At 43.8% G+C, this 27,959-nt stretch overlaps 1 protein-coding gene across 1 annotated transcript in view; it reads left to right on the top strand.

The window, feature by feature from the left end:
* Positions 1-27,959, top strand: part of TRPC5 (transient receptor potential cation channel subfamily C member 5) — a 113,112-nt gene that overhangs the window by 51,859 nt on the left and 33,294 nt on the right. The window contains exons 3-5 of the mRNA XM_075940904.2: positions 10,926-11,262; positions 17,156-17,295; positions 24,807-25,129. Coding sequence (XP_075797019.1) covers positions 10,926-11,262; positions 17,156-17,295; positions 24,807-25,129 — 800 coding nt within the window. The remainder of the gene's footprint in view (positions 1-10,925; positions 11,263-17,155; positions 17,296-24,806; positions 25,130-27,959) is intronic.

Below are 27,959 nucleotides of genomic sequence, written 5' to 3'. Positions count from 1 at the left end.
GCTTTGTTTGTGAAAAGGTGAAAATTAAACACGTCATTGTAAAGAGATATCAAGTCCCCACTGAAACTATTTCACTTACTATTGAAAATGGTACAAACACTTTGGAGTTAGGTTTGGAGCCAGTTAGTTGGTCTGAGCTAGGCTTAGAGTTGGAGTTGATCAGCTGCCCCTGACTAAGGCTAGAAGAAGACTGAGCGTTAGGGTGGGTTCTTTTGTGGCTTTGGGATAGGATTAGGGTTTGGGCTAGTAGATGTACCTGAGGGAGTGTAACACCAGCAGACCCCAGTCATCTGCAGGCAGAATTGACTTTTGGGCTTCTGGAGAGTAGTGAATGAGCCCCTACTGCATGAGTCATCTTCCTCTTAGCTAAGGGTATAGAGTACACTCATTACCCTCTCTGTAACTGGCCTCAGTGCCACTAGATGGGACAGTACACCACACTCAGAAGGTGTGTGGGTTACACTAGCATTAGGGTTCAGGTTCCTGGGTAGGCCTCAGAGTAGGGATAGGATCGGGGCTACTAAATGGACCCGAGGTAGGGTTAAGTTTAGAACCAGTAGGTGGCCCCATGCTAGAGTTAGAAGTGGCCTATATTGGTTTCCCTATCTGGGGTTAGGGTTGGGGCCCGTAGGGTTGGGGCCCGTAGGCTAGGCTGAGGTTTCGCAGGTGGCCCTGGGCTAAGAATAGTGTTGGGCCAGGGGGTGGATCCAAGCTAGTATTAGGATGGGGGGGGGGGGGTTAATACATGTCCCTGGGCTTGTGTTAAGGTTGGTGCCCTTTGGTGGACTTGAACTAGGTTTAGAGTTTGGATCAACTGGCAGCCCCAGCCTGTGACATGATTAATATTTCATATCACATATAGGACTTTTATATATATCCCTAATATTTGGAAATAAAGCAGACCTAGTCTCCCTGGGAGGGTTTAAAGACTAAGGGCCACATTTCCCCTTTGTTCTCCATGAAGAACTGCCGCTGGCAATAAAGGGAGATATACTCCTCCCTTCCCCCTCCTCCAACTCAGCCTTGCTACTAGTGCATTGAGAGATGGGCAGGGGAGTCATGTTTCTGTCCAGTCCACCTTTGCCTGCCCACACCCTGCATAGGACGGGGAAAGTTGCCTTGAGAGATTTCTCTCCTCACTGATGTGAGTTAAGGGGTGCATAGACTGTGCCAGGTAGCAAGGGAGGGCCTCTTGTGTGCCTGCACAGGGCAAACAACACCCTGTCCATACATGTGAAATAGAAGCACTATAGATGTTGCATTTGTCTAGAGTTACTAGCATGCTAGAATTGAGATAATGGGAAATGTACAACCTATAAAGCACTGATTTAAATTCATATTTGTGCCACTGCATGAAAGACAATGAATTTGCATGAACATAATGGATGGCAAAATTTAGCCCACTGTATTTATCAGAATCAGTCTTTTCAAAACAAAAGTATCTTCTCTTATAAAGGTTATAGTATTGTGTTTTAGAGGAGTGGTCTCTAACACTATCCTATTGATGCTGTTGAAGGGTGATGTTTTAGACTGTTACTGTAGCATACAACACTGCGAGGACTAATCTAGTAAAATTAGGAGTGGCAGACAAGGAATAGAGGTTAATTTTCTGAACTCTCCATAGATTTTGCTCTCAGTTCTATTGGTGCAACCCGAGTATAACTGACAACAGAACTTGAGCCATCTTATTAATACTGGGCTCATTTGGCTGTTATACATTCTTAATTATTCATCTATGAAGAGCATTTTATAGTAAGGACAAGAAAGTACATCCAATAAACTCAAAATGGAACAGGCTGTTTGCAGTTCTGATGCTAATCTACAAAAACTCAAAGCAGTATCATGCTCATACACAATGAAGACTCCAGAGTTATTTCAGCTGATTCTTTAGGCACTCACATTTTAACCCATTTGTACTCTAATCCTAAATTACATGTGATTGTGTGAGATAAGGGATTACCTCCTGAATCTTGGTTGAAAGGAATAGGATTTGTGTATTTGATGGCTATATTAGTGACACAGGGCACTGAAAATGGTATTGATGGCCTAAAATACAATGATTAGGCACAGAAATCCATCTAACTATATCCTTACAGAGTGCTCATCTCCAAGGCTGGTAAATTTTTGGTGGACCTGTTGACTTTAATGCCTGCTTTCTCTGATCATTGGCTTTCTCATCTCATGAGCAACTTCCTCACTGGGAGCATGGTTTTGGTCTTTTGTTCCATCAGTGTCTGCACTAGTCTATTTGACACCTTTCTTGCACTATTACTGGATGGCCACAGGGGTGCTGATGGAATCACTTCAGACATCACAGGCATCATTCAGTCTTTGGCAGGAGTCTGCGGGCAGAAACGACTGGCTGCCCCTGCAAAAAGCTACCCTCTGACTCTATCCTTTCTCTGATGCTGAGACAGCAGTAGCCAATATCATTAGCCTCAGACGTCACATGTTTGCTATTGGGGACATTCGCAGTTAACATCCTGAGCTAATGTACTGGTTATATTACTGCAGCCAAGTGTGGACAGAGTTTGGACAGAAAGTGTCTCTGAATCTCAGCACTGCTTTCACAGCCACTGGAGCTGGCATGTCTTCAATTGCTTTGATCTTCTTGGACTCTGCTTTCAGCCCCTCTGCTGTGAGCAGATGTCCAATATATGTCCCCTCCCAAGTCACGTTTTTTTGGGGTTGAGTTTTATGTTCTTGTCACTGCACCACTGAAGAAGTGCTTATTCTTTTCTGTCATGGCCTCCTTTGGCTTCCGTATCATTCCTGATTTCGCCTACAGCGAGGATGCCATCTGTAAATATGTTCACACCAGTCAATCCTGTCAGCAGTCGAGTGAGTCTTCCTTGGAACACCTCTTCTGCCCATCAGCATGCACAGCCATCTGTAGAGACCAAATGGTGTTGCAAAGGTTGTCAGCCTCCTGGACTCTTTTTCAAGCCTATGTGCCCAAATCAGTTCTTCATATCACAGACCATAAGGATTGAGGCTCTGGAGAGTTCTGGCAAGATGACATCAATTATGCATAGTGGCTTTGGGTCTGTGCAGCTGCGTAATTTTCCTGATGGCTTCTTTACCACACCATGCTGCTGTACTGGCCTCTAGCAATACTACGGTACTCCTATTACCTCTGACTTCCCAGCTTCCTGCATACTGGATTAGATATTTCCACTGGAATTTGCCTTCATGACAAAGGCCACTGTGAGGGGTTTACTTCCAGGTGCGGCTTTTCTTCAAGGAATGTGTCAACTTTTAAAACATGCCAGTTTACTTTTAAAATTGTTGCCATAGTCCACGGGACTCCCTGTTAGGGATATTAAAAATGGTTATTATTGTAACCATGTGGTCACTAAAAATGTTAGTGGTTACATGCTGGCTCCCCAGAAGTGGGGCCAGCAACCAATGTGCTCTCAGCTGCTGGCTCCACTCTTGGGGGGCCAGCTGCTGCCCCACTCTGCAGATTCTCATACACAGTCAGGAGGGCAAGGCAGCAGTCAGGTCCGCAGGAGCTGGTGTGTGCAGGGAGCTGGCTTTTAAGGATTCCAGTCCAGAGGCAACAGCGTGGGGTGGCAGTGGGCTCCGTGGGAGCTGGTGTGTGCTGGGAGCTGTCTTTTAAGCTAGCTCTCCATGCATACTGGCTCCTGCCTGACACCCCATGCTGCTGCTGCCTCTGTGTCAGAGGCAGCAGTGTAGGGTGGCAGTCAGCTCCCCAAGAGCCAGACCAGTTACTCATTTAAACAACCACACTCTTACATCCCTAGTCCCTGTGCTTCTTGAATGGCAGTTGTGAAATTCTGATGCCACCCCCTGCTCAAATCCATGATGTATATGGCCATATTCCCCAAGGGGGACTTGACAGACTCCCTGATTCAGGACAGATTATTTTCCTGCTGTTGTCATCCTCCTACATGGCCTGGTCTGGAGAAAACTTGAGCTCCTCCTTTTTCTGGCTCATCTCTGGACTAGGTTTGGTGACTGGAAATCCAGGGCTCAGGCTGGCTTCAGACTGAGTTCTGTGGCTCACACCGCCAGCTGCTGCACTTCAGCGAATTCTTCGCTCAGATGCTGCCTCCATATTTCATTGGCAAAAGAGTGAAGCTGAGTGCAGTGGAGCGGAACAAGTGGAACTTCATTAAACCCTGTGCACCGTTCTGTTCACGTGGCTGAGTTACTTCTAGTCTAAGTCCTGCATTTCAGTATCTCCTCAACAATAGCTCCTCCAGGGAACATGAACCCTCTGACATCCATTCTTCTGATTGTGATACAGAGGGGACAATTCAAGCCAACAACTAAAACAACCTCAATAGTAAGGCAGGGAATAAACAATCTGTTGCACTTGGAACATTTTGCAGGATCATCTCTGATGTGATGCCCTTTTGATGAATCATAGGCAGGGGCTCTGGTGGAAACCTGCCTCATATCTTTGCAGGCTGCTGGATACCATGGGCTCCCTGGGTTTGTGGGTCTAGGCCAGTGCTGCCAGGTGGACTTCTCCAAGCCAAGACCAGCCAGCTGGGATGAAAGCCAGGCTTCCAGACTTGGAGGACAGCCGGGTCCCCATGCAGCCCAATTCCCAAGTGGAGTAGCCCTGAGAGCCTGGAATGAAACTATATTTCAAAATACAGGCAGTCCCCGGGTTACGTACAAGATAGGGACTGTAGGTTTGTTCTTAAGTTGAATTTGTATGTAAGTCGGAACTGGTACATATTGTAGGGGAAACTCTAGCCAAACATTTCTCCAGAGCTCAGTTTTATTCTCCCACACCTCACTTCCCTCAGTCCTTTATTCTCAAGCTGAGGTGTCTGCTGAGAAAAGCCATTCCGCGTCTCCCTGGTCTGCTGAGGGGGAGAGGGCGCTAGCTTTGCGTCTCCCTGGTCTGCTGGGGGGAAGCAGCTAGTGCGGGGTTGCCTCACCCCGTTTGTAAGTAGGGATCCGATGGAAGTCGGATCCCTGTAACCCGGGGACTGCCTGTACTGACATTTTCCATGAACCAGAAATTGCGAGTTTCAGCCGCATGTACTCCATACCATTGTATGCTGATATTCACACATAAGCATCGTACACTCTTAAAAGCGCTTTTGAAGAACATTCCTTTTCACTGAAGCCACTGTCACAGGATTATCCATCAGGTCTTTAGTGTGGTAACAAAGCTGTCTTGTCTTGACAATTCTCCCAGAAGAGGAGGAGGTGATACAGACTCTCTGACTACCATATCTCTAGATAAAAATACTCGATATCCTGACTGTTATTGATTGTCAAGATATTCTCAACCTTTTTAAGTGCCTCAAATAATAACCCAGGCATTGATTTTGGAAGTTATTGTGTCAGAAACAATATTATAAATCTGGGAGCATACACAATTTTTTTTATACTCCAGATCTCTCATTTTTCACAATGCAACAGCATTAGCTGATAACAAAACCTGTCGCATCTGGTATGTTTATGGGAAATAATAAATGTGATAGTCACCTGCATTCATTCTATCCATGGCAAATAAAGAAGGATTATAAAATAGAATGAAAATAATGTTTGTAACAAAGGACATAAGGGAACTAAAGAAATATTTTTCAGAAAGTTCTGGTAACTTAGCCTTGCCTGAAAGAAAGATGGCGATAGGGAAATCATATTTTTTTTGTATACAGTGAATGCTGGAACAAATTTCAACTCAAGGAAGCTAGGTTTAGTGGCTGGCTCTGACACTGGCTTAGTGTGTGTGATTTGGGGCAAGTTGCCTTCTCTCTCTGGTTCTCAGTTTTGTCTATTTGTAGCGTGCAAATGATAAAATGTTACTCTTTCTGGACAGTGCTTTGAGATCTATGGCTGAAACAAATCCCATGAGTGCTAAGTGTAAGTATGTAGCTTTGGACTATTTCATAGATAAAAGCATTAGAGTCGAGCTTTTTTATTATTTGTTCATTTATTTTAGTGTCTGGCATCATTAGCATCTTTATAGGAATGAACCCCCAGCTAGCCAGCCCTGATAACTATGGAGAATCTGCTGTAACAGAACTTTATTCTGTCAGGTTCAGTCTCTGTTGCTCCCCCAATCCTTGATCGGTTGGTCATGAGAAAAAAAGATGGCTGCTGCCTCTTCCCCTGTGGTCTTCACCTTGCTTGAGATTTAAAGGCATTGGAATAATATTTTAAAATGAGTGATGAATAGTGGATTACATTTTTTTCATTTGGGCCAGTAAAAGGATATCTCAGCAGGCATGCAACCTTTGTGTGAGAATCAGAGGGCTTTCATTGATTTCTGCCACAGTTAAATTTCCTTTGGAGCATTTCTAGTAAGGCAGGGGTGGGCTTGATTAAGGGCATTTTTATTGCCACTCCTTTTTTGCTAAAACGATCTTGAAAGGATCCCTTGAATGATATATGAATTCTCTTCTCTTTGAAGAACTGAACTCAGATACACAGAAAACTGAGCAGATTTTTAAAATAAGCCTTTAAGCATAGGGGAAAGGGAGAGAAAGCTTAAGTTGCACAAGCAATAAAAGAAGCAAAAATATTTTGATTTGTCTAGTGACTTGGGTTTGACTTGTGGTGAAGAGTGGGGAAATAAACTCATTCTTCCCTTTCTGCTTTCTATTGTATGGAATAAAGAGAAGAAATATTTATAAGATATTTCCCCTACTACATAAAAAAAAAGCCGCTGCTGATCTTTTTTAGGAAACATAATACTCCTCACTATGGATGTTACTTCTGCTCAGAGCCCTTATCTAAGCTCTTAAATGTTAAAAATGTGGCAAGATAACCTTCCATTTCTTTTGTCCAATTTAAGCACAACTAGTGATTGAGACTACTCTGAAATTACAGATTAAAAAGGGAAAGAAAATTCATGATTTCTCTTCTTTTTCTGTAGGACTCTTATTTTCTTCTCTCTGATCCCAAAGCTGGTATATTATAATAGCATCTTCTAGCATCCTGCAGTTTTCTGTAGATCATCTGCATACCAACTGTTGTCCAATGACTCAGGGGGTGTTATAGGTTAAATTGAAGCAAACATGCTTCCTCTGATTTTCCTTTCCCGTAATCCTCCTGTGTCAACCTGTCTTGTTCAAATAAATGTCCCACATCACAGACACCTGCTGCTCTTTCTGGGCCTTTTATTCTTAGCACTCAGACATGTCAATCCATCCTTTTGAACTGCTTGCCCCTGTAAATCTAGCTATGTCTTGTATGGGGAATCTCTTACAGAGCCTATTGTTGGTGAACAAAATCCAAGTCAATAGATACAAAAAATAATAGCATTAAGTCCCTCCTAAAGGATTCTGCCTGACTTTTGTCACCTGTTAGTTTGCCTGCTGTGATTAATCATTGGTTGATTACTTCTCTTAATTAGGTTTTCACATTGAACTACAGTTATAAAGAAGAGAAAGATATTTTAATTTATAAATTGGTCTATTTCCCTATTTAATTTCTCTTCTTTGAGCAGCAAATCAACATTTGACACTTCCCAGGTGATGTCTTTAGGGAGCTGAGAGCGCCCCTGAGAAAGGATTTCTCACCAGCCCCTTCATCAGGGCATTAATGAGAATATCAGTTTTTGGATGCCAGCAATCCTTCAGGTTATAGTTAAAATAGTCAGGAGGTCCTGCCCACACTCTTTGCAGGCAGGGGATCTAGTTTTAGTGCTAGCTCTGAAACTGACATGACGTGTGTCATGTTGGGTAAATCATTCTTCTTTTTGTGAGTCTTAGTTTATTTCTCTGTGAAATGGGAATGATAATTCTTGACCTTTATAAAGAGCTTTGCCATCCATGGATGAAAAGTGCTCTGTAAGTGCTTATTATGCAGTTTTATTGGTGAATGGATAGTTAAAAGGCCTGTGCATGTGCAGGAACCTTTATTATGGAAGTGACTTTGCCATGTCAAATCTGAAATCATCTGAAGGGCAACATAAAGGCCCACAAACATATCTGGGTAGAAGATAAGTTTTTTTAAAAATGGTCAAAGAGCACATAACAGTCTTGTAAATGTAAATGTGACTTGGGGATTGATAACACTATACAGCAACACATTTCATTTCTACAGAGACACTTTAGGAATAATAAATAATATTGTCATCTTTAGATTACTCTCTGCCATAAGTCTATTTTCTAATAAGGCTCAGAGGCCTCGTCTACACTTTAATTTATGTTGGTCAGAGGTGTGATTTTGTTTTTATTACTAAAAATGAAAAGCCCGAATACAGATGCAGTAATAATGGTTTAGCACTTGTATACCAATCTATTTTGACATTCTTTTAACAATGTCAGTATAACTGCAACAATAAATCCCTCCTGGTATAGACAAGACCATAGTGAAATGACATGGTTGGAACAAAAGTCAGGGGTTTTCCATGTTACCTTGAATGCAGAACTGGTAGAGTGTGAGCGAAAAGTCCCAAAGGAATTCCACAGGAATATTTTAAATTAACTATGAATTGAAGGACAACTCCATCAAGGGTGGTGAAAAACATCACATGGCAAAAAGCCAGGACTTATGCCTCCATCCTGCCAAGATTCAGATTGGGCATGGGGATAGATCCTTTAATATACAGTCTGTACTGAAAAGTTTCTGAACAGAAATATTCTGAATGCAATAGCCTTTCCCAGGTGTAATTGAGGGCAGCATCTGGTTGCTGATTATTTATTAGTGATGGTGATACACAAGCCTGAAAGAACGTAGCTGAAGGCTGTTTGTAATAAGGGTGGTTAGAAAAAAACCTTTTTACTTGTAATCTAAATATGCCAGCTGTGGAGTCACTTAGGTACCATAAATGTAGAATCCTGTAAGCCTATTTCTTCCATGTCATGTACTGAGTAGAACTGAACATTAAAATGTCATTTTTGTTCTGTGATCAAAAGTGTCTCTTTCCTGCCTTGTCTCAGATATTTTACAATTGCCCACCTTTTCTTGCCAACAACCAACCTCACCAAAAGTGCGAGAGCTTCTCATAGGTACATTCATTCATATGCCAAGCCCCTTTCAACTCAGACATTTGTATGTGCCTACCTGCTTGCAGTAATGCATATGTTCACTTTCAGGCATGTGTGTATGCACACACACACTCTGTGTGTGTCTACACTGCACCCTTAGCTTAAAATCAGCTATACATTTTGAACTACACAAATTGCATAGCTTATTTCAAGTCAATTTCAAAATAGTTTATTATGTAATTTGGCGCTGTCTACACAGTACTAAATTTTTAAATAACCCGCTATTCCAAAATGTCCCTTACTCCTTCTGGAACAAAGTTTACAGGGACATCAGAATAGTGTGCCCGATATATTTCAAAATAACAGGAACCCTGTTAAGATGCGGGACAGCTATTTCGGGATATCCCGAAATAGTGCTGCAGTGTAGAAATGGCCTCTCATATGCACATGTGCAAACACACATACACACAGAGTTTTACCACCTCTGGCTCTTCCTCTTTGCCTGGTCTCCAAGTCATTTTTTCAAATGCTGCCAAGTGCTCTTTGGAGTCTGCCAAAAGCTGAAAAAAGCATTTGGAGAAGCATCAACTTGAGAGTAGAAGATGCTCAGAGTAACTGTTAATTGTGTAACTGTAGCAGGAGGGTTCACATGTGACCAGTGATTGTTCTACTGAGGGATACTGAAAACAGAAATGGCCTCAGAGCAAAGCTAAGCACAAAAATCCTGCCCATATTAAAATAAATATGGAAAAGCCCCTTCTCTTCATGGCCTGCTTACAGATTTGGTCCAGAATACACGACAGATCTCTCCACAGCTGGGATCAGCAAGAGGACTGTCCCCTGAATCTAGAAATGTTTCCTTCAGATTTTAGTTTACTGATATCCAGGTGCCTGTCCTGCCATTCTTACTCACATCTCAGTAGCATGTTACTGAGAAAGTGTGAAGCTACAGAGTCTCCTTTAAACTCTCAGATAAAGCATACACCTTATCACCCAGGCCAAGTCAAATGACAGCAGACAGAGGGCAAGGCTGTGTCCCCACCCATTATTTGCCCTCTCACCCTGTTTCTGGAGTAGCTTGTGCCCTTGGTAGCACATCCCTGAACACAGGGAGTATGACTGTGTCTGGTTCTTTAGAATCAGCTGAACTAGGGACGGCTACTTTCACTTTACAGCTGCATGCCCATGTAAGGTTAGGCCCAATTTAGTCCATTTGCAAGGCTGCATAAATGGCAGATTAAGATTCTGGGCCTGGCACATTAACAGTGTGGCTTTGTGCCCATCCCTGGGTGGAATGCTGATTGTCAGAAAGCCTTGCCAGGAAAGGCTGGCCTTATGGTTAAGACACTAGCTTAGGATTCTGGATATACGGTTGCCATTCCTGACTCTCTTAGGGCATGAATACACAGCAGGGCAAAAGTCGAATTAAGCTACACAACTTCAGCTACATCAATTGCATAGCTGAAATTGAAATAGCTGAACTCGGCTTTTGGTGCTGTCTACACAGCAGGAGGTCAAAGGAAGAACACTCTTCCTTCCACTTCCCTTACTCCTTGTGAAATGAGGGTTACAGGAGTCACAGTAAGAAGTCCTCCAGCTCGACATTATTTCAAAATCATGGCTTGCTGTGTAGACACGCTCTTTGTTATTTCGGAATACTGTCAGTTATTCCAAAATAACACTGCTGTGTAGATGTACTCTTACAGGCCTAGCGTGGTAACGGTACACGGTGGTTCTTATTCTTTCCCAACAGGTTTTCCATCTTGAGTAAAAAATAAACAAAAACATCCCAGGTCCCTCCCCAGTAAAAGGCTGATTGCCACAACATGCTACAGCTCACTCACCAGGAGCTGAGAGGAAAACATGTGGGCGTATTGGTCATTCAGCTCATGGGAACAACCACAGAAGGAAATTATCCTGGGTGTGTTCTGTCTTCTGGCCAGTAGAAGCCTTTGGCTCTATGTCCTTCTAACGTTTTCGTTTTTTCTCCCTCTCCAGTTTGTTGCTCAGCCCAACTGCCAGCAGCTGTTAGCGACACTTTGGTACGACGGCTTTCCAGGATGGAGGCGGAAACACTGGGCAGTAAAGCTCTTGACCTGCATCACCATTGGACTGCTATTTCCTGTGCTTTCTGTGGCATATTTAATTGCACCTAAGAGCAGGCTGGGACTGTTCATTAAAAAGCCATTTATAAAGTTTATCTGCCACACCGGCTCTTACCTAACCTTCCTCTTCATGCTACTTCTGGCGTCCCAGCACATTGTCAGGACTGATCTCCATGTGCAGGGACCACCCCCCACCGTCGTTGAATGGATGATCCTGCCGTGGGTTCTAGGTAAACCTGAGGAAATGCTAATATGCCTGGGCCTCAACTGGCAGACTTATGCTCAGGATAATTGCATGGGGATTCATTGTTAGTTTTGGTGTTTCCTGCATATACGTAGGTTTGGCTACCAAGTTCTGAAACTTCCTTAACTCCTGTCCTTCTTCTGGAACTGTAGGACTACGGCTTTGTTGTGTTTATTGCCATCTACTGTGTCTTTTGGCGTAGCCCTCAGGAACTACACCAACCTGGGGTAGCCGTGAGAGCTGCTGTGTCTTATATACATCCCTTGAGGTGTGGTGTCTTTCCCCCGTTGCTCTGAGTGGGGAAGAAGCACCATAACTGACTGCTGGCCTAAACCACCAACAAATTGTGACACTCTCCTGTAGCCTCCACTGCATATAGTGGGGGGAATCAGCAGGCACCATGCCCGCCTGCACTTGTGCATGCAGTCCCAATGTAGCCTGAACATGGGGCTCAGGAGTGAGGCTCCTGCTCTGCCTTATGCCCCTGTGCTGGCACAAAATCCAAGTCTGAACAGGGGAGTGCTGGTTATTGAAATATCAAAGTAGAAGCTGCTTATGCAAATCTGATTAGTGCAGCCCTAATTGTGAAGAAAAAGGAGTGACAGCTTCCCCGTTCTGCATGTTTCACAGAAGCAAAGAATAACGGTGCTAGGGTAGCATGGGACCCTGCAGCTTAAAGAGCCATCAGAAGTGTAGGCAAAAAAGCCCATTTTGATACATGTTTGATGAGTCAGATGCATTTTCCTCTTTCCAGCTGAGTTGTCTTGAACTCAGATGCAAACTGTGGCAAATAAAACCTTGCAGACTCACATAGGAAACCCAACTTCTCCTTTCCTTAGGCTCATGTCTGGCTTCTTTTACTGTACCTTGCTCCGGTATTAAAATGTCCCTGCTCTCACATACCATTGTTCCAGGCTGGAGTCTCATTCTGAGAGTCCCTGCAGATAAATCTGCTTCTCTTGATGAAAGCAGCTACAGGGCCACAAAGAATATCTGCCAAGGATTGTACGGGCAGAGTCCACAATGGTGTTCCTGACAGCTAACCCTCTCGGGTCCTGCAAGCTGCTCCTGTGAGATCAGGTGCTTCACCCAGTTTAGAGTAGGGATATTAAAATGTGGGCAATCGGCTAACTGTGTAACTGCTGAAAACTTCAGCAAGTACATGGTTATACACACCCACAGCACCGGGAGCCAGTGCACACTGGGAACTGGCTTTTAAGCTGGCTCCCAGTGAGTACTGGCTCCACTCTGCTGCCCACTTCTGAGGCAGTAGCATGGGGAGGCAGCCAGCTCCTCAGGAGCCAGACTGGGAACCGCGTGTAACCGTTTGGGTAACCAGTGATCTCATGCTTATCAGATACCACTTTAAACTTGTACATCCCTAGTTTAGAGGCATGTGAATACAAATGCTTTTAAAAGATATAACATGAGAGAATTGTTTCCTTCCTCTCTCCCGCCAAATAGCGTTGACATCCCTGTGTGACATCACAAGGCCTCTCATGATGCAACTTCCCCCATTAAGCTATCCCACATATCTTGCGTTATGCTGTATTGTTGCCATGCTGGTGCCATCTTCCTGTTCTACAGCTGGCATGTAGAATCAGGTCCAGTGTTTTGTACCTGGACTTACTTTAAACTCAGCCCTAAGGTTCTGGGCCCATCACTTCTCAGAAGGCTGATTTGTAGAATGGGCAAGCCATGAGACTTTGATTCCTGTCTCTACCACAGGCCTCCTGTCTCACCTGGAACAGGACAGTTAACTAGAGCTGGCTAGAGCACCATAATGAGTTTTCAACATTTGTTTTCAGTCTGCACTGGAATGAGCACAAACCCTTTCAGCTTTGTTAATAAAACGTGTGTGGGAGACCTAGATACAAAGCCCGAGTCTGACTTTGACAGCAGAGCTTTTTAGTCTAGATTGTTCCAAATCAGGGATTTGTACCTGGCTAACCTCTCTTTGAGGCCAGTACAGATATAGATGTTTCTCTTGCTTGTTCTCTCTCCAGACACACAAGCCTTCCTGCTAAAACTTCCATGGAAACTGATACATCTCTGCAACATTTTTTTACTTCAACATTACAGTACTTTCCATGAAATGAAATGTTATCAGAAATGTTCTGGTGAGCTCTGCAATTAAATTCTCTGTGCCTGCATTCCCCGGGGGAAGTGGAGACAGACATGATAAAACTTCCTGCCTTGTTAAGGTGTTGTGAGGATAAATTAGGATCAGATTCTGTCTGCTCCCCCTGTCCCCTTTGTACTGCAGTAGTGGCATAGAGGAGATGCTGAGTTGCCCTAACATGGCATTTGGGAATTCTTCCAACACAGTAGGAAGCCCTGGAAAATTTTTCTAGGTGAACTGGGGCCAAGAGGTGAATTGAAGTGATCTTATCCCATCTCATGTTCTCTGCTGAACACAGTGTTTAAAGTGCCATTCTTCTTTAGAGAGGTGATTTATCCAAAATCTCCATCTGAACCATCCAGTCATGAGCAAGAAATTCTCCTAGGTCTCTCAATCTACAGTGGGCCAGAAAGACTTAGGACTTCTTTTCCCTACAGGATGGATCAATATTACGGCAATTGATCCACCAGGAGTCAATTTATAGGGTCTTGAAGACCCACTAAATCGACTGCTAATCATTCTCCCATCGACTCTAGTACTCCATCAGAACGGAGTGAGTAAGGGGAGTTGAAGGAAGAATTTCTGTCAACACTACGTGGTGTGGACCCTGTGGTAAATATATCTAAACTATGCTGACTTGAGTTAAACTACTAAAGTAACTCAAATTGTGTAGCTTAGATTGACCTGTCCCTGTAGTGTAGCCATACCCTTAGTCAGGTTGCAGTAATAGAAGGCAAGTGTGAATAACAAATATCTCTTCAAAAGCCCATCTTCAGGCTTACTCGCTCCAACAGCAGTTTTGTTTTTAGTCTAGAACTGATCGGATAATTGCAAACATTTCAAAATTTGAACAAAATTGCCACATTCTTTTCCCAAATAAAACCAAAAATATAGCTTATGTTTTACCCGGCTTACTGCTAGTTAGGACAATTTTTGAAAGAATGGGTAAATGTTGCAAAAAATGTTAACCAACTTTTTCCCCCATTCTGACCAACTCAATCAAAGACATAGGACAGCTTTTACTACCTCACACGGGGTACTCTCATAGCTCTCATGCTGCCTGAGTCTGATTCTCTGTTGTCTACAAACAATTGGAATTAGCAAATGGATTTGTGCAATTGCAATATACATGTCAAAATAAACCTTGAAGTAAACAGTGAATCCACCCCTTTTTCTTACCCTACCCCCAATTTCATATTTAAATAATATGAAATTCTATGGAGGAAAAACAGACCTTCAAATAAGATGCAGTTGTGTCTGTAGGGAAGAATTTACTATTTTAGCATCCTTTTTATTTATTAAATATCTACACTGTAAAAGAAAGAGAGAAAAGGAACAGGCACGTACAGAGCAGACAGCATTACAGTAGCTATAGTAACAATGCTAACTATGATTACTCACAATAAATACAATATAGTGGTTCTTCTACAGAAATGGCCTCATTTATTACTTTATTTTATTTCATTTCATTTCATTTTCTATTATGTTGTGTATGCAAAGATTTTAAGACAGCTGTAATAAAATAATCTTATTGGCCACAGCATGCTGCTGACTTGACCCATGACGTATCAGACATTAGCCCGAGGAAATGTGATTGATATCTTTAAGTCTGCAACAGTTAATTTCTATATTCTTTGATCTTCATATTGAAACTTTCATGCCCTAAACACAGACTCAACTGATATCTCAATTTGAAGGATCACATGATAACTCTGTTGTGGGATGTCTGTTAGCCACTCTCTTGGTGGGTTTTTTTTGTTTCTAATTTAATTCTTGCATCTTGAGTCATGTCTAATGCTGAGAACTCAACAATACAAAATATATGGGACGGGGATAAAATTTTCATAAGTGCTTAAGGGCCCTAGGAACAAAAGTCCCATTTTGAAGTCATTTAAGAACCTATGTCTCATTGACTTTCAGGGGCACTCAGGGTATAAACACACTGCAGTCAGGATGTTTCATGATTATAGCATGTGCAAATGTAATCCACACACTTCCTGGGTGTGGTTCACTGTGCCATGTAGTGGCACTTAGACCACTTACAGAGAGACAGAATGAGTGTGCCCTACAGCCTTAACTAAGAGGCAGCTGGTTTTTGCCTCAAGCAGTAGAGGCTCATGCACTCAGCTCCAGAGGTCCCAGGTTTGGTTCTGTCTGTAGGCATTACATGAACCTATCCAAGCTAGCTGTAATCCAGCAAACACAGGTGCCAGCAGCACAGACTTCAGCTCAGACTAGCTACTCAAGTGTGTACCCAAAGTCCAGGGTAGACTTGTGTGTGTGCTAAAACCTGTTCTGCTGCACCTTCACTACTATTGTGACCTGCGCTAGGCAGGGTTAAGTTAATTAGGGTGAGACCATATATGTTATAATCATACCATTCTGTTGCAGTGTAGACATACCCATTGGCATGGGCAGTGGGCGAATCTAGGGCTGGGGGAGGCAAACCCCAGCCCCGCCTCCTCCACCCGAGGCCCCGCCCCTTCAAGAGCCAAGGCCCATTCACCAGGGCAGAGCTCCAGCTCCGCCTCACCCCCCACAACAGGAGCAGGTCTCCGCCCCTCCTCCAGCCCCAGAGCATGGGGAAGGCAGGCAGTGTGCAGCCTAAGCCTTAGCCTCGGTTAGTAACAAGTGAGAATAATTTCCTGCTGCATGCTTGGGGCTGGCATTTGTGAAAAAAGTTGATCGCCTTAGTCCTGTCGCTAGTGAACAAATGGCCACATCCCAAAAAACACCACCACAAATGGTGCTAAGTGGAACTGTAGCAGGTAGTGTCAGCAAAGAGACTGTAAACCCAATGCCTGATTCTGATATCCTTACTCGTGCTGAGAAGTAACTTGCTCACAAGTAATTCTATGAAAGTCAGCAACACTATTCCTGAAATAAGGTGATATTTAACTAATGTGCCTGGAGAATAAATGTGATTCTTCCATCTCAGGGCTGAGGCAAATTAATGGAGGGAAATTTTGTTACTGTCACCTGTCTTATAGAAAGGGATAGGGAAATCTGCCTTCAAGGCTGCCAAATCAGCATCAGTAATGAGCACTGAATTACCCTGAGGCTAGGTGTATACTAGACCCAGAAGGTCAGCTTAAGGTTTGCAACTCCAGATACATAAATAACATAGCTGGATCCGACACACCTCAAGCTGAGCTTGGTGCTGTCTCCTCAGAGGGATGTTGATGGGAACAAAAGCTCCCATCTGTTATCCTTACTCCTTGCAAGAAGTAAGAGTATCAGCACTGACCGGGGGCACCCTCAGCATTTGATTTAGCAGGTCCTTACTAGACCCAAATTGAACACCAGAAGATTGATCTCTGGCTCAGGAAGTGGACTTAGATACGATAGAGGTGAGTCCTCTATTAATAACTAAGACAAATGAATTCACTCAAACTATTTATTTATTTAAATCAATAAAAATTTCCCCTGGGCCAGGTCACTTGCACTTTCTAAAGGGGAGCTTTGGCCTAAAATAGATAAAATTAATTTGTGTTCCATGCAGCATCTCTTTGTGCATCGTATGTGAAGCACTGGGCGGGACAGCTTAAGTCTGCCCCATTTGTCATCTGATTACATTTACCATTTTGTTGTAAAATGCTCTGAAAGCAGCTTTATTACATTTTGTCAGGAAGGAAAAGGGTGAGGCATTTTCCCCCAAAGCAGTTAATTTATAATTGCTTTTTATTACATTGGATTTGCTCTGCTTTAATGGCCAGTAATGTTCCCGCATGCAGATAAACTCTCTTTCTTTCCACAGGTTTTATCTGGGGAGAAATCAAGGAAATGTGGGATGGTGGATTCAATGAGTATGTACACGACTGGTGGAATCTGATGGACTTTGCAATGAACTCACTCTACCTTGCAACCATCTCCCTGAAAATTGTTGCTTATGTCAAGGTACAATAAGTTGGAGCATGTGTGTGAAAACTAGAGTCGACATGAAAATATCTGTGAACACTAAAATCCAGCTCAAAGAGAACAGGTGCCCAAAGCACGAGTGGTCCTAGTAGGCATCCATGTTTTCAAACTCAGTAGGAAAGCCAATGACTGAATTGGCTTGGGGAATGAGCATGCTTTTCGCCTCTTACAGGTTGTGCTACCTGAGGCAGGTTAAGGCTGGGTGTTGTGGGGGGGGACTTCATATAGACACTGTCCATCTTGCAGCAGTAGGTAAAGAACGTACCTCAGCTTCTGAATGTAACAATGAATCCAGAATAGGGAGATCAAAAACCAATGAGAGTTTTATAATGTAAATGGGGAAAATGATAAAATACCTTGTTAAAAATTTACAACTATGCCACAGATTCCCTACTCTTATGCTCCACTAACTGAGCTGTTGCATATACCCGTTATCCTCAAAAGCACCTTTCAGCTTCATAAGTATCTGATGCTCTACATTAATTTATGCACAAGCTTTGAAGCCTGCGGATTGCCAGAAGCACTCTCTTTGTTTCTGTCTCTGTCTCTCTCTCTCTCTCTCACACACACACACATACCTCAGTCCCTGCAATATCTCAACACAGCAACTCCCATTGACTTAAGTAGGAGCTCTCTCTCTCTCTCACACACACACACACACACACACACACACACAACTCAAGTAGGAGCTCTCTCTTTCTCATACACTCTCTCTCTCGCTGTCTCTCTCAGTCCCTGCAATCCCTAACACAGCATCTCCCATTGACAGGGCTGTCCTTAGGGTTTTGCCCTACATTGCACTATTAAACTAATGCCTCTATGCCCAATGGCGGCCAAGGGCAGCATTTGTTTAGAGATGTGATTTTATATTAATTTTTATAATCTTCAGCAATGCCCTCATTAATATTTTTTAAAGCAAATTTTAAACTAAGGTCCTGTAGACCAGTGGTCACCAACCAGTAGATCAGGATCTACTGGTGGATCTTGGAGCCTCCGACAGGTGATCCTGACTGGTTTGGCCAAGAGGCTATCAAGTGCCCACACTTCATCTACTCATCTCCTGCCCTTTGATTTAGAGCTGTCCCCTCAGGAGCCTCCTGCTCACTGTGCAGGGCAGGGGAGGGAGAGGAAGGTGCTGATGCCAAGGTGCCCCCTCCCCCTCTGTATCCTATCTCCACATAGCAGAAAAAGGAGCACAACAGGGCTTGAAATGGAGGGAGTTTGCTGGCTGCTTTTGGGAGTGGTGCAGGGGTGAGCCTGCCTTAGCCCCACTGCACCACCACCCAGGAGCCACCTAAGGTTAGCAGGGCCCAGCTAGAGCCCACATCCCAAAAAAACTACCCCACCTGCACTCCAAGCTCCTGCCCTAACCCCGAGCACTCCTGCATCCAAATACCTTCCCAGAGCTTGCACCTAGAACCCCCTCTGGCATCCCAATAGCCTGCCCCAAGCTCAGGTGAGCCCTTCTCATACTCCAAATCCCTTAATCCAAGACCCCAACCTTCTGTCCCTGCCTGGTGAAAGTGAGGGAGGATGGGTGAGGCAGGGATTATGGAGTGAGCAGGGGTGGGACCTCAGAGAAGGGGCACAAAGAGGCAGGGTCAAGGTATTTGGGTTTGAGGTAGATCTTACATTGCACTTAAATTCAAAAAGTGATCTTGTGCATAAAAAGGTTGGAGACCCCTGCTGTAGACTAACACAGTAAAATCAGAAACTGGCAGCATATACGTGGAGGTTGGCAAATGCCTGTTAAATGGCTTCATTACCCATGTTGGCTCTTCAACAGGTTTGATGCTCTGTTAATAGCTCTGGCAGGCTTTTTCACTTTTACGTTAACTAAATCCTTTCTGGAGGAATCAGCACCACAGAAAAGGGACATGAAGAGTCAGGTGGGTGGACATTAAGACCCAATGGTGTCCCAAATTTTCAGGTGCCCTACGCAGCTGGGCATTATGGGAAAGATGGCCCTGATCATTAACTTGACTCGGAGTTCTGTGCATGCAGAATCGGGTTCACAGAATTTTCTCTAATCATTCTGCTGTCCACAGAGGTTGTGGGCCTGACTCTCCTCTCATGCTGGTGTGAATCAGGAGTAACTCGAATGAAGCCAATGGTGTTACAGTGGTATCAGTCAAACACGAAGTAACCTTATTCTCAGACTGGGAGAATCCTTCCCCATCAACTCCCCTGTTTCTAGAGGCCATGAAATTGAAATTGCAATTCCAGACCTACCTTCCTCCAGCTTCAGACATGGTCTGAATCTGAATATTTCTTCATGCAGGGGGTTTAGGGCAGTAGATCTACATGGCTGCATGCTCATTAGTCCCCTTCCCAGATCTCTCCCCACCATCTAGGTTTAGAAGAGACTCTCCACAGAGTACAGGTCCTGAGTATATAAGGAATGCAATGTTCCCTATGTGGGGACCTCCATCACCTGACCTCCTCCCCTGCACTGTAGATGGGACTGGTCCCAGAGCAAATAGGGCTTTCCATTTTTGCTGATCCACAACATTGGTTCTGCTGTGTACATACAGGGAAGATTTTACCTCTTTCAGTACAGCAGCTTGAACTCAGAGCCTTGTTCAGGAAGTTCACTGTTCCGAGGCTCTCTGTTCATTTCCAGCCAGCCGTGATGCACGGAGATAGGAGAGAGATGAGGACACTAAATATTTCACCAGCTGGGTGAAACAGGCAGGCTGTCGTATTCACTCATCAGGTAAACAGACCCAGAAGGGGGGCCATTTTACAGTGCAGAAAGGCTGCTTGCTGCTGAATTAGCACTTTGCAAAGAGGTTGCCAACATAGCTGCTACACCCTGAACAGGGTGTTCTGCAGCAGTATGGAAGAAAAGCCAGATTGCATCTTTTTCTCCAGACATTTACAGCAGGTGGAGAAAATTAAATACTTGAATGTTTGGTCTTTGAATTATGAGCAATAAAAATAAAATTGCTGGGAATCATAAGTCACGTGAACAAATCAGCAATTCTCCCTTTCTCTCAGACACACTGCCTCTTACCCTCGGGCCCACCAGGAACACTTAAAACAGCAGGAGCAAACAAACCACACAACTACCCATGGAAAGGCAGCGCCCACCACCCAGCCCGTGCATAGATGCAAACCTTCAGCTACCCACATTCTCTTTGGGAAGGAGGAATTCACATGGACAAACCCCCAGAGACACACCTTCATGCAGTCATAAAACTAAAAGGGTGGCTAATCCCACCGAAATGCAGCAGGCCTTGAAGACCCATGGGCATGTTTACACTGCAGCTGGGAGCAAGCCCCCTGCCCTAAACAGATTAATTCTAGCTAAAAATAATAGTGTGGCTCAAGCTACCTTGCTAAAAATAATAGTGTGGCTGTTGCAGCTTTGGTCTGGCACTGTGGCTCTGGGAACTCAGAGCTGTCCACAGTGGAACCTCCCTATTGCTACTGTAGCAGGGCAGCCTACACCCCACTCGTGTGAGTCTGTCTACATGGGCGGGGAGGCTCACTCCCTGCATGTCTCAGCTTCTCACGATATTCCTAAATCTTTGGCCTTTCCCAGATTGAAGGACTGCAGCAATCTCCCTGGACAGCACCCTCGACTTTTCACAGCCTGGTGCTGCAGCAGCCCCTTCAGACCTACTTCTCTACACCTTTGCGGTCTCCTACACACAGATGCAGCACTGCTCCCCAGGCTGCTGAACACAGCTGAAGCCGCGAAATACCCAGCAGTTGGCTTCCATTCCTCAGGTGTCCTCTGCCAGCACAGCTCCCCTCTCAGCTTCTCTTCCTTCACCCGCCTCTTCAAAATAGCTTCACGGGCACATTAATCAATATAGGAACATGCTAGTAGACATGCCAGATCATGCCCCTAGTCCATCTAAACCTGCAGAGGGAGCTGCAAGAAACCTTGGATTAATTAAGTGCAGGGTAAAAAGTATTTCCTTATATCAACTTTAAATTAACTGCCTTTTGATATCAAGTATCCCTTGGTACTTGTATTTTGAGAAAAGGTACATGGGCAAGCCCAGTCTATCTTTCTCAATATCTTCCTCTTTCTCTAGTGTCTAAACAGTCCCAACCATTTCAGTTGTTCCATGTGTCTAATCATTTTCATTATGCATCTCTACGCCCCCCTTGCATGTCTGCTCTGCGCTGTGCTGGGCTGGGCCAACCAGAACTGAACACGGCCTGCCAAATGAGGGGTTCCGATGATGGATGGAGTGTCACTGCAGTATGGCCCTGAAAAATTGCCATTTGTAAAGTGAAGATCTGTCAGATAAAAAAGGCCTCATCAATTTTTTTTTAATAGCAGTTGACTCTAAATCCTGGCAGAGAGCCATGTGCTGCTGGGATGTTTCTAACCAGCATGCAAAGGAGAATTTTGAAACTTCCATGCATATCTGCTTCCCAAGTATTTGATGCTCTCTCATGTTGTCCTCTCTCTCTCTCTCTCTCTCTCTCTCTCTCAAATGAATATCTATAGCTATAGCTACATGGCTGAGGTACTAGCAAAGAGATAACATCTGCACTGTTTGTGACCATTTAAGGGCCTGCTTCAAATCCAGTTAACAAAGTGAGTCCCTGATGTTCATGGAAGCAGAGAACAGTTTGGAAATGTCAGAAGCAATCAGAGGTCATGTAGCAATGCAGCTGTAGTGTATCTTAGCTAGATTCTCAAGCAGGACACTGGCACTGACAAAACCATCGCTCAGATGCCACCTACCCCTATAAGCATCTAAAGTCCCCAAGGGGCCTAACTTGGTGCCTGTGGGCATGTGAAAAACTGCCTTAAGTCCTGACCACTGAACTACTCAGTGTCTAACTCATGCTTAGGTCTTGGCAGGATTCACAAACTAGGCATTTCCCTGCCTGCCTTTCCTGATACCACCAGCCCAGTGATTAAAAATCCTTGTGCAGGATATGGGAGATTTGGGTTCAAATCCCTAGTGTGCTTGATTCAGACCTGGGACAGGAAGCCAGACCTCCCAGATGATTCACTGGGCTATGGGCTCTCTCTCTGATTCTTTCCCACTTTGCATGAAACACTTAGACCAGCAAGAAAATGACTGTAACCACCAGTTGTTAAGGTGCACATGTGGGCGACTGTGTTCAGTTCACGGTTCTGAATCCAACAGAGTGGGGATTTGAATCTAGATCTCCTACTTTGTGTGTTAACTACTGGGCTAAAGAGGTGTGTAAGAGAACCAGTGCCACCCGTTATTCCTCAAAGGGTTTATAGTGCCTAACCAGGAGAGGGTTCATAGCTTGGCTGTGAATTCCAAGGTGTCTAATTTCCTTAGAGGAGCAGGGCTTCGGTCCCACCCCACTCCTCAGCATTTCCTGCAGATGAGTTAGACAGCCCCACTCTGTGTATCCCTGTTTTAGGTGCCCAACTCTTCATGTGTAATGCTTAGTAGCCTGGCTGCTCATTTGGGCATGCAGATGGCACAAGGTGGAGAGATGAGGTGATGTGTTGGTGCTGCAGTGCTTCAGTTCTCCATTGTGAAGCCCATGCATAGGCACAGGAATTAAGGGTGCAGGGATGCTGCAGCAACCCTGGGCTCCCAGCCCAGCACCTAGGGTCCCTGCTGCTGCCCAGTGCACTGGGTTTTCAGCTGCTGGCTCTGCGTGCTGAGTTCTTGGCTGCCTCCCCACATGCTGGGGACTCTGCTGCCAGCCTCAAATGGCAGTACCCATGTTAGAACCCCCAGCACACAGGATAGCAGCTGAGAATCCAGCGCCCAGGGGACTCTGCTGCTGTCCCTGCATGCTGGGGTTTTGCTCTCGGCCTGATCTGGGGATGCGGGTGGACTGGGGCAAGGGTGCTCGGCACCCCTACTTCTTAAAATGTTCCTGCACTCCTGAGTTGATGGCTGCTTCTACTTATCTCCTTGGAAAGTTGTGATTTTTATGCATCGGACCTTCAGATTTAAACTGAAGAGCCTTACAAAGACACCTCTCTCGGAGTCAAAGTGCGGTGTTTATATTAAAGTTTACAAAATCTATTAGTTGCTATAAAACACTTGTATTCACCGTTCAAGGAAAATTTTTTTGCCTTTCTGTGCAGTACAAGGTAAATAAACAGAACAGAACTAAGAGGCCAAGTTCAGCCCTGATGTTAAAAGGTCTAATTCAGATCTCTGTTACACCATTGTAGATCAGCCCAATGGAGTTACACTGGTGTTATCAGCCTCTTTAATTCTTTTGGACTACGTCTACACTGGCCCCTTTTCCGGAAGGGGCATGTAAATTTCAGCAGTTGTCATAGGGAAATCCGCGGGGGATTTAAATATCCCCCGCGGCATTTAAATAAAAATGTCCGCCGCTTTTTTCCGGCTTTTAAAAAAGAGCGTCTAGACTGGCCCCGATCCTCCGGAAAAAGTGCCCTTTTCCGGAGGCTCTTATTCCTACTTCAAAGTAGGAATAAGAGCCTCCGGAAAAGGGCACTTTTTCCGGAGGATCGGGGCCAGTCTAGACGCTCTTTTCCGGCTTTTTTAAAAGCCGGAAAAAAGCGGCGGACATTTTTATTTAAATGCCGCGGGGGATATTTAAATCCCCCGCAGATTTCCCTACGACGACTGCTGAAATTTACATGCCCCTTCCGGAAAAGGGGCCAGTGTAGACGTAGCCTTGATGTCAACAGAGCTGCGCTCACGTCAGAGCTACACTTGGCCCAAATCCTTCATATGCTTTTATAATTTTGTAATTGATGCATTCAGATGTATCCAGTGTTTCAGCTGTAATTATGACCTCTGTTTTAATGACTCTCCTAAAATTACCTTGGCAAATTAACCAGTAAGAAAATTAATGTGAAGAAAGCATTTCAGTTCTGGGAGGCTGGTTCTATTTGAAATAAGAAGGAGAAAGGCATAGTTATCAAATGCCACTATTCATCTATGTCTTCCTTCCTTCCTTCCTTCCTTCCTTCCTTCCTTCCTTCCTTCCTTCCTTCTCTATTGTGCTTATCACAGAGTATGAAGGCACCATTTCAAATGCATATTAACGATATGGAAGTAAAAAACAAAACTGGTAATAGACCAAAATCAGAATCTTGAATGTGATTATGAGGAATTTGAACTCCTTTGAATTTTAGGGCTGATGGAGATTCTGTAAAAATCCTGAAGGGCCATTCAATTTTCATTCCAAAACCAGAAGGGTTTAATTTTTGCATCTAGCTGCGGTGCAGTCAGCATGCCAGTAATCTTTAGTAGAGAGGTGACCTCACAAAACTGTCACATCTGAGAACAGACTCTCATAGGAACAACTTGAGATGTTGACTCCATTGAATTCAAGCCTGAGCCTTAACCATTTCAGCTTTTCAAAACTAAACCCTTAGCATTAGGCTAACCCTAACAGATCCAGATTTGAACACCATCTGTTCAAGTAATCAAAAGCTGGTTAGTGTACTGCATAATGAAATGTTGTTAGCAGTTGTGGCTTTTAGGGCTACATTAAAGTGTTTACTACACCATTAATTTTTGTACCCTTGTTATTTCTTTCAGTATAATGGTTCTCGTCCAAGGGAAGAATGGGAAATGTGGCACCCGACACTCATTGCAGAAGCTCTCTTTGCAATATCCAACATTTTAAGTTCCTTGCGTCTCATATCCCTTTTTACAGCAAACTCCCACTTGGGCCCCTTGCAGATCTCTCTGGGACGCATGCTGCTAGACATCCTCAAATTCCTTTTTATTTACTGTCTGGTGCTTCTGGCTTTTGCCAATGGACTGAACCAGCTTTATTTTTATTATGAGACCAGTGCCTCGGAAGAACCCAACAACTGCAAGGGGATCCGATGTGAGAAACAGAACAATGCCTTCTCCACGTAAGACTCAATTCCCTTTCTATTTTTAATGCTGACTTTCATTGCTTTCTACCTTAACAGTCTCTACTTATTGGCTGTCAATGCCTTCATTTGTCAGGCCACTTGGTTGGTTATGTAAGGAAGGTCTGAGTTAAGTGGGGCAGTCACTTTGCTGAAGTCAGCCTTTTAGTTGTCATGAACGACACTCAGTCTTGAAAAGGGAGATCAAGGTCCTAGCTCCAGAGCACAAAATCTCTCCACACAATGTTTGTGACCCAAGGAAGTTGGAGATAAGTATTATAGAAACTTAAAATTGAAAAGAGCTGCTACCTCCAGATCTTCTGTCCATCTACCATTCACTGCAGGATGACTCTCTACATGTACATTGGAAGATATTTTAGTACTGCCCAGTGTATAATTTCAATGTCCTTTAAAAAAATTTCAGTTGATCTACAGGAGGAATAGTTTGTGTGTGCTTAGAAGGAAAAATAAAGTATAAAAGTGAAGGAACAAACCTGTGCATAAATTAAAATAAAATGATAACTAATAGCAATCCAAAATAATATACATGATGGCTAAAAAAGTGCAGAATGCAGTCAAGTGCAAAGAATGAAGCTGACTTGAAACCTAGGAACATAGCTGCTGTAAGTGATAGCATTTGTGATACGGTTAGGGAAAAATTCTCATCTTGCCTGTTCTGGGTACACCAGAGCAACACTATTGACTTCAGTGATTTTATTTACACTGAAGTAGGGGAGATCAGAGTGTCTGAGAAATCTTGGAGGAAGTGCTGGCTCTTTACTGAGGAACTGCTATATAAATTGCAGGGAATCTGAAAAAAAAAACAAGTGCAAATTGAAGAATAACTTAAATTGTCTTTCTTGGGCATTTATTTTAATGAATAATAGCTGTAATATTGATAATAATCAGCACCAATCCAATTGATCTTGGAGCTTTCACACTGCTTGAAAAATGCAATGGAAAATAAATGAAATACAAACAAGCAGAACAGATTATTGTTCACCATTTGATACTGAATCAAATAAAACTCTCAGTTATGCTTCCAAATTCTCCATTCATCTTTCACCCAAATGCTCTGGATTTAAAAATGGGTTTCGCAACATGCCCACAAGGTGATCAAGGGGGAAAAAAAGAGAATCTGGGGAACTACAGATTGGACAGCCTCACCTCAGTCCCTGGAAAAATCATGGAGCAGGTTTCCAAGGAGTCCATTCTGAAGCACTTGGAGAAGAGGAAGGTGATCAGGAACTGTCAAGATAGACTCACCAAGGGCAAGTCATTCCTGACCAGCCTGACTGCCTTCTATGAAATAACTGGCTTTCTGGCTATGGGGACTGTAGTGGATGTGATATAACTTTAGCAAAGCTTTTGATGAAGTCTCACACAGTGTTCTTGCCAGCAAGTTAAAGAAGTATGGATTGGATGAGTGAGCTATAAGGCAGATAGAAAGCTGTCTAGCTTGTTGGGCTCAACAGGTAGTGATCAGCTGCTCAATGTCTAGTTGGCAACTGGTATAAAGTGAGCTGGGTGGGAGAGGAAGATAGACTGGAGGTTAGAGATAGGGTCCAAAGTGACCTAGACAAATTGGAGGATTGGGCCAAAATAAATTCAACAAAGACAAATGCAGAGTCCTGAATTTAGGATGGAAGAATCCCATGCACTTCTACAGGCTGGGGACCTCCTGGCTAGCCAGCAGTTCTGCAGAAAAGGACATAGGAATTAGAGTGGATGAGAGCCTGGATATGAGTCAAAAGCGTGCCCTTGTTGCCAAAAGGCTAAAAGCATATTGGGTTGCATTAGAAGGAATATTGCCAGCAGATCAAGGGAAGTGATTATTGCTTGACCAAGTTCTGGCTGGGATGATTTGTTGGGGTTGGTCCTGCTTTGAGCAGAGAGTTGAACTAAATTACCTCCTGAGGTCTCCTCCTACCTTAATCTTCTATGATTCTATGAAATCCAGGCTTTGACAGACCCCAAAAAGAGCAGAACTACTTATGTGAAATTACATCTGCTCCTACCAGAGGCCACATGTCAAGAGCCCCTCTGGATCAAAGGTACCAAAAGTGGCAGCTCTAAAAGAAGCAGAGACTTGTTGTTATTCTCCTTAGAAGAGCTCTTCACCCATTGCAAATCAGAAACATGGTGGGGTTGGTCGACTCAATATACATCAAGATAAAGCTGGAGTAACACCCATGAAAAAATAATTAAGCTCCTTATTTTATCCTATGGTAAATATTTTTAATGCCCCTACAATAATGTTTTGGGTTCATTTGCAGTAGTAAATTAACTAACAAATATTATTCCTGTAGCTGATCTAAACCTGATCCACAGAGGGAAATGTTTTGGCAGGACACAGTGCTCTATAAACTGAAGTTTCTAATGAGTGAGCGGCCAAATGCATTGCATTCAAAACCAGATCTAGACAAACCTAATGTCAAAAAATGGAATGAGGGTGGGTATTTCAATCTGGTATTTTTATTTGGGCCTATCTTTATTGCAAGCCAGTTACTTTGCTGAGTTCAGTGCCATCCGACCAATGAAAGAAATAGAAATGTTTGATTAAAGAAAAAGTGCATTAGGTCCCGGAGGGGAGTGGGAGTGATTTTCAAGTTTCTGAGAGGGTGTAACACACAATGGGGAATTAAAAAATGATATACAACCACTTGACAGAAAATGCACAAATCAACTTGACAGCGTCCTTTAAATCAGACCACTCATTCTCCTGTACTGCTGTGCATTTAGACCTCATGCCAACAAGACTGCCTCATAAAAAGAAATGTGAGGGGGCTTGGCATCCGGGGACAGACGTTTGTTTAAAACAAAGTAGCAG

This window comes from Pelodiscus sinensis, chromosome 13 (assembly GCF_052426305.1).
Source record: "Pelodiscus sinensis isolate ZL-2025 chromosome 13, ASM5242630v1, whole genome shotgun sequence".
Lineage (NCBI taxonomy): Eukaryota > Metazoa > Chordata > Testudines > Trionychidae > Pelodiscus > Pelodiscus sinensis.
The sequence above is the reverse complement of the archived record's forward strand: the minus strand, read 5'-3'. Positions and strand labels throughout refer to the sequence as shown.